Consider the following 12,483-nt stretch of genomic DNA (forward strand, 5'->3'; position numbering starts at 1 on the left):
GGCTCTGAGCGCACAACCCTGAACTGGCCTGGCAAAGAAGCTGTTCCAACGGCCTGCGCTGCCCCCAGGATGAGCCCAGATTTCCCTCCACCCCTCTCACAACACACACACACACATACACACCATTTAAGAATCCCCCAGAAGAAGCAGAAAGGAGAGAGCAGAAGTGTTTTGAGACACTTCTGCCTAACTGTCTAGCAATAGCACTTAGACCAGTGGTTCTCAACCTGTGGGTCGGGACCCCATTTGGGGTCGATCGACCATTTCACGGGGGTCACCAAGCAAGGCTGTCCGCCATTTTTTTTTGTCCACCATTTTTTCCCCTTTTCCGGCGGGTGCCTTACCTCCCTTGGGCTGGGCCAGCTGGTGGTCGGCCTGCTCCGTCTCTGCCGCTTGCCAGCTACGCCTCGGCCGGCACAGGGGGGCGGAACCACGCATGTGCGGCGCTCCCGGGCATGGAAAGTCCTTGACTTACGACCGGTTGGGTAGTCCTCGACTTACGACCGGTTTAGTCCTTGACTTACGACCGGTTTAGTCCTCGACTTACGACCGTTTGGGGTCGCGGCATTAAAAAGGTTGAGAACCACTGACTTAGACTTATATACCGCTTTACAGTGCTTTACCACCCTCTCTAAGCGGTTTACAGAGTCAGCATCTTTCCCCCAACAATCTGGGTCCTCGTTTTACCAACCTCAGAAGGATGGAAGGCTGAGTCAACCTTGGGCTGGTCTATAGCCTCTTCCATCTGGTTGAGCCCCAGAACCAGTGGGGACCCTGCCCTCTCTCTTCAGGACCTCTTCTTCCAGCAAAGAGAGGGGGGTCAAGAAAATGGCTGCCATCTTGTTGTGCCAAGGCAAATTCTGCCAGATTTTCCTGCTCCAGATCAGACGCAGCTGGAGTTTCACTGGAGCCAGAATCCCCCACCCCACAATCTGGGGGACTCTTCTCTCCCCCGCCCAGTCTTCTTCACTTCCTCCTTTGACAAGGTGGAGCAAAAAAAGGAGGAACTTTCTTTTTTCTTTCTTTGGTAACCAGGTGAAACCGTCAAGGATTTTGGGGACTTTCCCCTTCTAGGTTGTGGGACAGGAAATGGGTCATCTTGACCGTTTGGATCATACCCCTAGGCACCTTTACTCAGCTGAATACCACAGTTTTTAGGCTGCATCATGTTCATCCAAAGCGTAAACAAATTAAGGCTGGTTTAAGTCCAATATGTGAACGCAGCTTTTGTTTCGACTCAAGAATTATTGTCATAGTAACTGAGAGGAACCTCGGAGTCCTAGTGGACAATCACTTAAATATGAGCCAGCAGTGTGCTGCAGCTGCCAAAAAAGCCAACACAGTGCTGGGCTGCATTAACAGAGGGATAGAATCAAGATCACGTGAAGTATTAATACCACTTTACAATGCCTTGGTAAGGCCACACTTGGAATACTGCATCCAGTTTTGGTCTCCACGATGTAAAAAAGATGTTGAGACTCCAGAAAGAGTACAGAGAAGAGCAACAAAGATGATTAGGGGACTGGAAGCTAAAGCATATAAGGAAAGGCTGCTGGAATTGGGTATGTCTAGTTTAATGAAGAGAAGGACGAGGGGGGACATGATAGCAGTCTTCCAATATCTCAGGGGCAGCCACAAAGAAGAGGGAGTCAAGCTATTTTCCAAAGCGCCTGAAGGCAGGACAAGAAGCAACGGATGGAAACTGATCAAGGAGAGAAGCAACCTAGAACTAAGGAGAAACTTTCTGACAGTTAGAACAATTAACCAGTGGAACAACCTGCCTCCAGAAACTGTGAATGCTCCAACACTGGAAGTTTTTAAGAAGAGACTGGACAGCCATTTGTCTGAAATGGTATAGGGTTTCCTGCCTGAGCAGGGGGTTGGACTAGATGACCTCCAAGGTCCCTTCCAACTTTATTATTATTATTGTTGTTGTTGTTGTTGTTGTTATTATTATTATTATTATTATTATTATTTATTATTATTCTTTGCTTTGAACTCTTGGTTTTTCTATTGCTTCCAGAGCCTTGCCAGAGACCGTGTGGCCGATGTCCTTGGTCAAAAGAAACAAGTAACAGTTCTGACTTCAGTTGCTGATTCAGTTCCTGGAAACTCCCTTTTTCTTATAAAGTAGGTAAAAGGTAGCTTGCCAAAATGACAGGATGATGACACGATAGCAGTCTTCTAATGTTTGAAGGGCTGTCACAGAGAAGAGGGGGTCAACCTATTTTCCAAAGCACCTGAGGGCAGGACAAGAAGCAACGGATGGAAATTAACCAAGGAGAGAAGCAACCTAGAACTAAGGAGAAATTTCCTTTTCTTTCCATCTATTTTTATTTTATTTAAAAAAAAAAGTTAAAATACGAGACACCAAATTTGTTTGAAGGAGACAAATAAAAAACACAAAACAAACATTTAAAAAGTGCATTAAAAAACTAATACCTATACACATATCCCCCCAGTTGAATATTGATTAATATATTACAACAATATTATTTCCCCACCCTTTGCGAAACAGACCCAAAAAGTTTTAAACCTCTAGACTACTAATTTTATTTGCAAATTATTAACCTGTCTTCTATATACTATATTAATGACAAAATAGTTAACAGGAAGAACAGTAATGATAAAAAAGACAAGATTAAAATTTCAAAACCTTCTGTTAACTGTTATTATAATCAACTCTCTGCACCGCCTTCCTGTCTGAAGCAGGGATGCTTCTAAACCAGACTGTGATGCTGTATGACAGGATGCTCTCGATCGTCCCCCTGTAGAAAGTGGTCAGGATAGGAGAAGGAAGATGTGCTTTTCTCATGCGACGCAGAAAATGCAGGTGCTGCTGTGCCCGCTTCACCAGGGTTTCGCTGTTGAGCCAGCCTACTTATTAACTGCACACCTGCCATGACGTGGGGTCTCCTGCTCGATCATGGGGTGGGCTAGAAGACCTCTAAGATCCCTTCCAGCTCTTATTATTCTAAATTCTAAAACTGCAAGATCAAGTTCAGCTTGTTGGGCTGCAAATCCTAAAATGACCACAAGATGCCGGCAAAGTTTTCTTTATATTTGGCTGTCATCTAATAGTTCTGAATTGTGTAGCTGCCATAGTACCAAAAAAAAATGAACATTATAGCAACATTGTGCAAAGCTTGGTTATAAAAATTAAATGACATCAGTATTACTGTTACATGACCGGAAGATGAGATTTGTTTTAGACAGCTGTGAATTGAGAGTGCAGATTAAAGAAGCAGTGGCTATCCCCATTGAAAAACAGAACCAATTAAAGATTAAACTTTGATGACAAATTATTTAAACCCAATTTGTAATATTTCAATGGGATTTTTTTTTTTCTTGTTCCTTCCCTTGTCAGGGCAAGTGTTCTATCGCTACCCTTTCTTATCTTTTTGTCCTCTTTATTTCTCTTTCTTTCTTTCTTTTTGCTGTTTGTAGCGGGAGCAAGGAAGGGACGGTATGAATATTCACATCCTTTCTTTCTTTCTTCCTTCCTTCCTTCCTTCCTTCCTTCCTTCCTTCCTTCCTTCCTTCCTTCCTTCCTTCCTTCCTTTCTTTCTTTCTTTCTTTTTTGCCCACCCTCCCTTGGGTTGGGGAGGTAGGTGGCCTATGAAGGGAAGAAAAATAAGGGCTGAAATCCAGAGGGGCGTTTTGGTAGCACCAAAGACATGCCAAAAAACTTGGCTCCTGGAAGGACACTATACAGCTGTATTCTAGATATGATAGCCCAGTGGTGGCGAACCTATGGCACATGTGCCAGAGGCGGCACTCAGAGCCCTCTCTGTGGGCACGTGCGCCATGCCCCAGAGATGGCAACCGTCCTCTTCAACCAGCCGCCCGCTAACTCGCCGAGGTCCCACATGGCTGGATGCATCCCAGCACCCATGCGCTCGCTGGCCTCTGTGTGCAGGGGCCAATGGTGTCAGGCAGCAGCCACCCCGGCCCCTGCCTCACCTTGTCCTGTGACAATGGCACCCCCGCCCTGCCTCACCTCACCCCATAGGATGAGCCTCCTGCCCACCGCCCCACCTGCCAGAGACCCCCTGGATCTCCCCCAACCCTGCCCGGTCCCCACAGGCATCCCTCCCCATGAGCAACATCAAGGTGATCACGCCCACCTTGACCACACCAACCCAATCTGCCATGACCACCACAGCCACGCCCACTCAGTGGACCACGCCCACCTGGCACCCGACAATAAATAAGTGGGTTTTGGGTTGCAGTTTGGGCACTCGGTCTCTAAAAGGTTCGCCATCACTGCGATAGCCTTAGATAGGATAGGTTCCTGCCAAGTTGTCCAAATTGCTTTGTCTTGAGTTTTATCGAACTACATTTTTAATCAATTAATCTCATCAGCTGGTGTAGCTGCTCATGAAAAAACTCCCTGACTCCAGGCATTCTTACTTCGCAGGAAGGGGAGAAAGAGAATGGAGCCTTCAAAAAAGACATATAAAAGGGAGCAAAAATCAAGGTAAATAAATGAATAAAAGGTTAAACCTGATAATATGTAAACAGGGGGGTCCTGGGAAGCGTATGTGTGTCAAAACATACAAAACTGGTAATCGCAACCACTCAGTTGAAGCGCTGCATTTTTAAAATGTGATGTTGTGGGGCAGGACTTTTTTTTTAACCCCTCTGTGGGAAAATGATTATTGATGACGATTTCAGAGAGCACCTTTCCTAGACAGAACACCTTTCCATTTGCTTTTTTATTTGGCTCACTACTGTTGCCATTTCATAATCATCAAGTTGTTTGGCACAAAAGGATATTCCTTAACGCCTAAAAGCAGAAACCTCTTTTTTAAAATCTTGCTTCTTCACGTGTCCTTTTTCCAGATGAATCAAGACTGTGCCCATTCTTTACCTCTTCTTTTCATCCTGTTGATTACCCCTAAAATCTATTTGGTTTATTAAAATAAGGGCAACTTTGGAGCCCTTTAAAGCTACTGTACTGTAATCTTTGTTTTTCTCCTTTCAGCTCAAGGGTAGAATTAAAATGGGAAGATGCACATAGTACATGCTTATCCAGCAAGGTTTCCCCCCGTCCTAGTTGTTTTTTTTCCTTCCTTCCTTCCTTCCTTCCTTCCTTCCTTCCTTCCTTCCTTCCTTCCTTCCTTCCTTCCTTCCTTCCTTCCTTCCTTCCCTCCCCTCCCCTCCCCTCCCCTCCCCTCCTTCCTTCCTCTTTCCTTTCCTTTCTTCCATTGAACTTGTATCCCACCCAACTCCTGCCAGCTCTGGATGGCTTGATTAACCTCCATTATTAATTCCAGAATCTCATAATTATTTTGTAATCTGTCTTCCTGTTCCTGTAAGGGGATTGGATATTTTTAATCTACGACATAATCAAGTGACTGTCTAGAGATGCAGCAGTTGTGATACAAAATAGAGTTTTCCTGGACTTCTCTTTAGGAAATTTTTGAAAAGCCTTATACGGAAGCGGCCCCAAGAACTCCTGCTAGTCATTGGAACCGGGGTGAGTGCTGCTGTTGCGCCAGGAATCCCAGCCTTGTGTTCGTGGCGGAGTTGCATTGAAGCGGTCCTTGAAGCAGCTGACCAGCTAGAAGTGTTGCATCCTGGAGACGTGGCTGATTTCCGCCAAAAAGTGTCCAAAGACCGAGATTTGCTTGTGGTTGCACATGATTTAATCCGAAAGATGTCACCGGTGAGCATTTCTCAGATAAGGGTCTGAAGTGAATGTTATTCCTGCTTTGAAAGTGAAGATGTAAGTGGGACTGTATCCCTAGTCAGGCTTTCCATTGTAGGTAGTCCTTGACTTATGACAGACAGACAGACAGATAGATATCCCTGTTTCCCTGAAAGTAAGGCCTACCCCGAAAACCTTAGCTTGATTTTGGGGGATGGGCCCAATATAACTCTACCCCAAAAATAAGCCCTAGTTTTGGGGCGAGGCACACACCTAAAAATGAAGCTAGGGCAGGGGTGGGGGTGACATCATGCCCTCCCAGGGGTCCGTGGGCCACAGGTTGAGAGCCACTGCTCTGAATGCCCAGGTAAAAATCAATCTGTTTAGTTGCCTCCTAAAGTAGAAAAAAGACTGTCTTAATGACATAATTTCTTGGCCCATCATTGGAAGAATCAGAGTTGCATGTTGAAAGTTTCAGGGGATAAGATGGTCTGAAGAGCAGTGAGTAGCCCTGAAAATAGCTCATGTCCAATGTGGAAATGTTTTGCAGTTCCAACATCATCCAAAATGTCTTAAGATATAAATCATTCCATTTCCCTGAAGCTGTTCAGTTTCCTTCCGCAGCGCACCGGGGATGCTAAGCCCAACTTTTTCCAGGACTGTTTAATGGAGGTATTTGACAACTTGGACCAACACATTCAGCATCCTGCTGTCCTCTTGTCCATCCTTCAACTAATGGAACGGGGCACAATGGTGCTGACCACCAATTATGACAATTTACTTGAAATCTTTGGGCAACAGCAGCATAAAGCTATGGAATCGCTTGACCTGAAAGATAAAGACAAGGTATGATGTCACCAATAAATACTGCATATTTGCGAGCTTCTGTTCGAAAATATGAAAGGTCAGTCCCATCTCTCAGATTTCATCGAAATAGATAAGGAACATCAGGAGAAATGTACGAAAAGGTAAAAATGGCAGCGCAAAGGTGCAATCAAATCTCTGCTGTTCTAATGTGCATCACAGTAATGGCTGCCAGTTTTACTTGTTTGAGGGTACCCTGTGGTGTTTTTGATAGAACTGGCCTGCGAAAAAGGTAGGTTATGTTTTTTGCCATATTCCTTTTTCTCCTACAGCAGCGGTCCCCAACCTGTCCAGCTTGGCAGCCCAGCCCAATGCTGGGGCAGGGGGGGGAACATAAGTGGCAGGTGCACACTCACAGCTCGATTGGTGCAAGCGGCAAGTGTGTGTGCCCTCCACTTATGCAAATGGAGCTTTGCGCGTGAGTGCCCTCTGCTCATGCAAGTGGAGCTTCACGCACGAGCACAAGTGCCTTCCGCTCACACAACTGGAGTTTCACTTGCCCATCGCTCGTGCGGCCTGGTTTCAAACAGGTCGCCGCCTGATAGTGGCCTGCAAACGACACACCTTAGAACAGTGGTTCTCAATCTTTTTAATGCCGCGACCCCCAATCGGTCGTAAGTCGAGGATTAAACCGGTCGTAAGTCGAGGACTAAACCGGTCGTAAGTCAAGGACTACCCAACCGGTCGTAAGTCGAGGACTTTCCCTGCCCGGGAGCGCCGCGCATGCGTGGTTCCGCCCCCTAAGCCGGCCGAGGCGTAGCTGGCAAGCGGCAGAGACGGAGCAGGCCGACCACCAGCTGGCCCAGCTCAAGGGAGGTAAGGCACCCGCCGGAAAAGGGGGAAAAAATGGCGGACAGCCTTGCTTGGCGACCCCCGTGAAATGGTCGATCGACCCCAAATGGGGTCGCGACCCATAGGTTGAGAACCGCTGCCTTAGAACATTTAGCAAACGACACACCTTAAAACAGAAAGAACACCATATAGCTAAAGATCCTTCTGTAATGAAGACTGTATTGCAGTCTTCAAAGGAGATACCTTCTTCATTACACAGGATCTTTAGATATGTGGTATTCTTTCTGTTTTAAGGTGTGTCATTTGCTAAATAATTATATAGTTGTTTTTTTAATGCCCTTTTAATATCATTGGCTACAAGTCTCTTTACAAATCTTAATTTTTAAGCAGCTAGAGAAGGTTGTTTCTTTGAAGTCTTGGAGATGGTTCAATTAGGTAACATCAAGAAGATGGTAAAGTGCTAGTTATTTAGGCAGTGCATGGCTAGCTGGGGGATTCTGGGAATTCAAGTCTACTCATCTTATTGTTGCTAAGTTTGAGAAATACTAACCTAAAGGTTGCAGTGTACTCTCTGGGCATCCGTAGTGAGGAGTTGGGAGGTCATCATGAGGGCCATAACATCATCACACAAGTTGTATAAGTTGACCTTTGAATGACTATGTTATGAAATACATGAGATCATCACAGTGGCTACCAGATGGTATACGAAGCAACCAAACAAGGACATAATAACTCTGCCATCAAAATGTATACATCTCTTGGATTGGTGAAGCCTAGTCTCCTTCTGCAAGTTGTGTTACTGAATAGCTGGTCTCTCTTCAGGTTCTCCAGTGGGCCAAAGGTCTCCTCAGATATGGTGTCCTTCATATTCACGGTTTGTACACTGATCCCTGTGGAATGGTGCTGGATCCCTCAGGGTACCAGGAAGTGACTCAAGACCCTGAAGTGATGGTATGTGGATCCAAAGGCTGGATAAACTTTTTTATTGAGAAGCTGTGGCGCAGTGGTTAGAATGCAGTATTGCAGGCTAACTCTGCCGATTGCCAGCAGTTCGGTTCTGACCAGCCCAAGGTTGACTTTCATCCTTCCGAGGTCGGTAAAATGAGTGCCCGGATTATTGGAGGCAATTGTAAACCTCTCAGAGAATGTTACAAAGCGGAATATAAGTCCGAGTGCTAATGCTGTTGCTATTCTTATTGTTGAACCATGCAGTCTTATAGGTCAGCTGTGCCTTAAAAGTACCCTGAGAAGAGCTGATGGATTGCATTTGTGCATCCTTTTGGGACAATGATCCATTTAGGCACAGCCAAGTTGGGCCAGGATAAGTGAGTTAAAACTTTATGTTCACTACAGCTGCTATAGAGCATATTCATATAATGTGAGAAGCATTTGACAGACATGGGAAGGACTAGTGGATCTTTACTTTCGCAGCTTCCTAGATATCAGAGTGGGATAGACTGACTCCTCAGTGGGCCGCCCCTGTGCTTAATTCAGTAGAGAGATCTTAGCTAAGGTCTCCCTGGCCTAAGATTATGTCTTGTATGTCTTGCACTTTGCCAGTTCAATTCAAACGAGGTCAGCCTCCAAACAGTTCATGACACATTTAATTGAGTAACTGCTTCTTGTTGTTTTTTTTTAATAGGAAGCACTACAGAACCTATACCGGAGGAAATCCTTTTTGTTTGTGGGCTGTGGGGAGACCCTGCGTGATCAAATCTTTCAAGCTCTCTTTCTCTACATGGTTAAAAACAAAGTGGAACTAGAACATTACATGTTGGTGCGCAAAGAAAACGAAGACCAGTTCTTTAAATTTCAGGCCGATATGCTTGTGCATGGCATAAAAGTCGTATCCTATGGGGATTGTTTTGAAGATTTCCCAGGGTATCTCCAGGATCTCACTGCACAGATCTGCAAACAAAGAAGTCCAGGTGTTGTATGAAAAATTACCTTGGTTACCATCCTGCTTTCTTTTGCGCCTTTAAAATGTTTTAACCTTTAATTATTGATAGAATGGAGCTCATCAAGCGGCTTATTTGATTGACGGACTGTTGTTGCCAGGGCAGCAAGGATGGTGGTGGTGATGGTAGTGATTGTTTTTTATGGTTTTTATATTGGGTTTTTATCTTTGTAAGCCACCTGGAGTTATTGAGTGAATTGGGTGGCCCTATAAATTTTCTGAAATAAAATAAATAATAAATACAATATGACTTAGCTGAAAAATTGGAGATTGCATCGGTTCAAATCCCTTATGAAATAAGGATGCCATGTATCTATGCAGCTCCTCCATTTGATGTCTTTGATAACTGTCAACTTTGAAATGAGTTTTTCAACTGATGTTGATCGTTAATAGCCATGTCTAATTTTAAAGTGAAGACGCAATGGGTACAACGCACACAATAGGCAAAGCTTCGATTACAGTTGCTGCCGCCATCTTGATTTTTGTTGAGCAGACCTTGTGGACACCCCTGCTTTGATTCATACACAAAACACACCAAGCCAACCATTCTGTGGTTAGAACGTACAGAAAGTCCCAGATGTCTCTACTGATCCAAAATGTTGTCTTAGGTCAGGGATAGGCATTGGCTCTTTTATGACTCATGGACTTCAACTCCCAGAATTCCTGAGCCAGCATGGCTCAGCTTGGAAACCTCTCCCTTTCCCCTCAGCATGGCTGGCTCAGGAATTCTGGGAGTTGAAGTCCACGAGCCATAAAAGAGCCAAGGTTGCCTACCCGTCTTAGGTCAAAGCATACATTGCAGTATATTATTTGTATATGTTTAGGTCGAAGGAAGGAAGGAAGGAAGGAAGGAAGGAAGGAAGGAAGGAAGGAAGGAAGGAAGGAAGGAAGGAAGGAAGGACACTGGCATCACAAAGGAGAAATACTGTAATTTAATAATTCTGCTAATTGCAATCTATTGTTCCAAGAGTGTCTCTTCTATGACTATGGGGTCTTTTGTGCTCTCTGAGATCGGTTGTTCTCGGTTTGAGAGTAAACCCCTCTCTTCTAGCACTGATGATGTTACCCAGTTTGGTAATGAAATGTCTGCAAGAAAATAATCAAGCTCAGAGAGCACCAAGGACCCCACAGTTCAACTTGAGCCACAAACATTCTCTTTCCGCTTCTGTGCCTTCCTTTGCTAAGGAGAAGCGTTACTAACAATAAAACAGAACTAAGTTATTAATGAAACTGAAAACCCAAGGTGTATATATGGTTTACTGTAAAATTTAAAAGTTTGCCTAGAGGCATGTTTTAAACTATCGTATCCAGGTTAATTCATTGCTTAATTTTCTCCTTTTTTTTTCTAGATGCAGACAGGGTGGATAGCACAACCCTTTGGGGTAAAGTATAGCCTTCCACATATTTCTTCAAATTTCAAATGGTGATAATCTCTTGGTATTCGCTGGACAATCACTATCACCTTACCAAAACCATGAAGCAGTGTGAACATAAAAATCTTGGGATGGTTCCTGGCCAAGTCTCACATAATAATAATAATAATAATAATAATAATAATAATAATAATAATAATAATAATAATAATAATAATAATAATAATAATAATAATAATAATAATAATAATAATAATAATAAAAAGTTGGAAGGGACCTTGGAGGTCATCTAGTCCAACCCCCTGCTCAGGCAGGAAACCCTATACCATTTCAGACAAATGGCTGTCCAGTCTCTTCTTAAAAACTTCCAGTGTTGAAGCATTCACCACTTCTGGAGGCAGGTTGTTCCATTGGTTAATTGTTCTAACTGTCAGAAAGTTTCTCCTTAGTTCTAGGTTGCTTCTCTCCTTGATCAGTTTCCATCCGTTGCTTCTTGTCCTGCCTTCAGGCGCTTTGGAAAATAGCTTGACTCCCTCTTCTTTGTGGCAGCCCCTGAGATATTGGAACGCTGCTATCATGTCCCCCCTCGTCCTTCTCTTCATTAAACTAGACATTCCCAATTCCAGCAACCGTTCCTTATATGCTTTAGCCTCCAGTCCCCTAATCATCTTTGTTGCTCTTCTCTGTACTCTTTCTAGAGTCTCAACATCTTTTTTACATCGTGGTGACCAAAACTGGATGCAGTAGTCCAAGTGTGGCCTTACCAAGGCATTGTAAAATTTCGGACAAATGGCTATCCAGTCTCTTCTTAAAAACTTCCAGTGTTGGAGCATTCACCACTATCAGTGGGGCTTCAGCTTGTGTGGGGATTCGGAGCTGACTGGCTGATTCTGCCCCAAACAGGCTCCCCATAAGGAAGCCCCCACACCAGGGATGGGGCCTGCAGCTGTAACGTAGCCCCATTTGCTTCAAGGTCCTTCTAGCTGGGGCTTTATACGTGCCCGCATCCCCCTCTTGCAATTCGCCCTTAAAAACCTGAATTTGACCACATGACTTCATTTTTCTGCAATATAACTTATTTTGTTCTCTAGCAGAAATGAAATTTGGCTCACAATGGATGCTTATTAATGTGCAAGAACTAACAGTAAGGGGGAAGCTGTGTTTCAATGGCTGTTTATGTTTTTAATGGTTTTAACTTAGCAGTAGATTTTGTAAGCTGCCCAGAACTTGCTGGAATGGGTGGCTATAATAAATTTAAGTACATGCATATTGTACATAAACACACAAAACATGCAACGTGAAGCTGCTTGTTCCAGGCGGTTCTGTTTTCCCCCTGTAATAGGGACTGATCTGGGCCTTTTGGAGTTGGTTCTTAAATCTCCAGAAGAATATTGCCTTTTGCAGAAGTACAAAGTCCCTTTTGTTCCCCCCTTTCCAATTGAAAAAAAAAACCCCACAAGCAAATAACTCCTTACAGAATAAGGATATTGAGATAGAGAGGAAAAGAGGGAGGAGAGAATTCAAAAATAAAAACTCATTCATAATAAAGTAGAATTAGTTTATCCGGCTTGAGTTTCCTGTCTAGTCTACATAGTAAGGCTGACATCAGTCCTGCAAGTATGAAAGCATAGTTCTCCCGCTACATCTGTTCTATCCCAGCCTATTGCCGTCCTTGTTAGAGGCACAAGGACCAAACCCCTGCTGATACAATAGGCTGGAGACTTTAAAACAAAACAAAATCCCTTTTATTTGGGTGACAAACCTGTCAATAAGTCCAAAACACAAACAGCAAAACTCAAGTCCAAAGGAAGGAAATAGTCCACAGGAACACGTTGCAAACAAGA

General features: G+C 44.1%; 1 protein-coding gene across 1 annotated transcript in view; it reads left to right on the forward strand.

Annotated features, from left to right (window-relative positions):
* The first annotated feature begins 4,436 nt into the window (after window positions 1–4,436).
* The window catches only part of FAM118A (family with sequence similarity 118 member A), an 11,388-nt gene continuing 3,341 nt past the window's right edge, over window positions 4,437–12,483 (forward strand). Inside the window, exons 1-6 of the mRNA XM_015823575.1 lie at window positions 4,437–4,480; window positions 5,419–5,671; window positions 6,278–6,499; window positions 8,132–8,260; window positions 8,952–9,237; window positions 10,616–10,648. Of these exons, the coding sequence (XP_015679061.1) occupies window positions 4,437–4,480; window positions 5,419–5,671; window positions 6,278–6,499; window positions 8,132–8,260; window positions 8,952–9,237; window positions 10,616–10,648 (967 nt within the window). The remainder of the gene's footprint in view (window positions 4,481–5,418; window positions 5,672–6,277; window positions 6,500–8,131; window positions 8,261–8,951; window positions 9,238–10,615; window positions 10,649–12,483) is intronic.

The sequence above is a fragment of the Protobothrops mucrosquamatus genome, unplaced genomic scaffold (genome assembly GCF_001527695.2).
Source record: "Protobothrops mucrosquamatus isolate PMUCROS unplaced genomic scaffold, P.Mucros_1.0 scaffold1919, whole genome shotgun sequence".
Taxonomy (NCBI): domain Eukaryota; kingdom Metazoa; phylum Chordata; class Lepidosauria; order Squamata; family Viperidae; genus Protobothrops; species Protobothrops mucrosquamatus.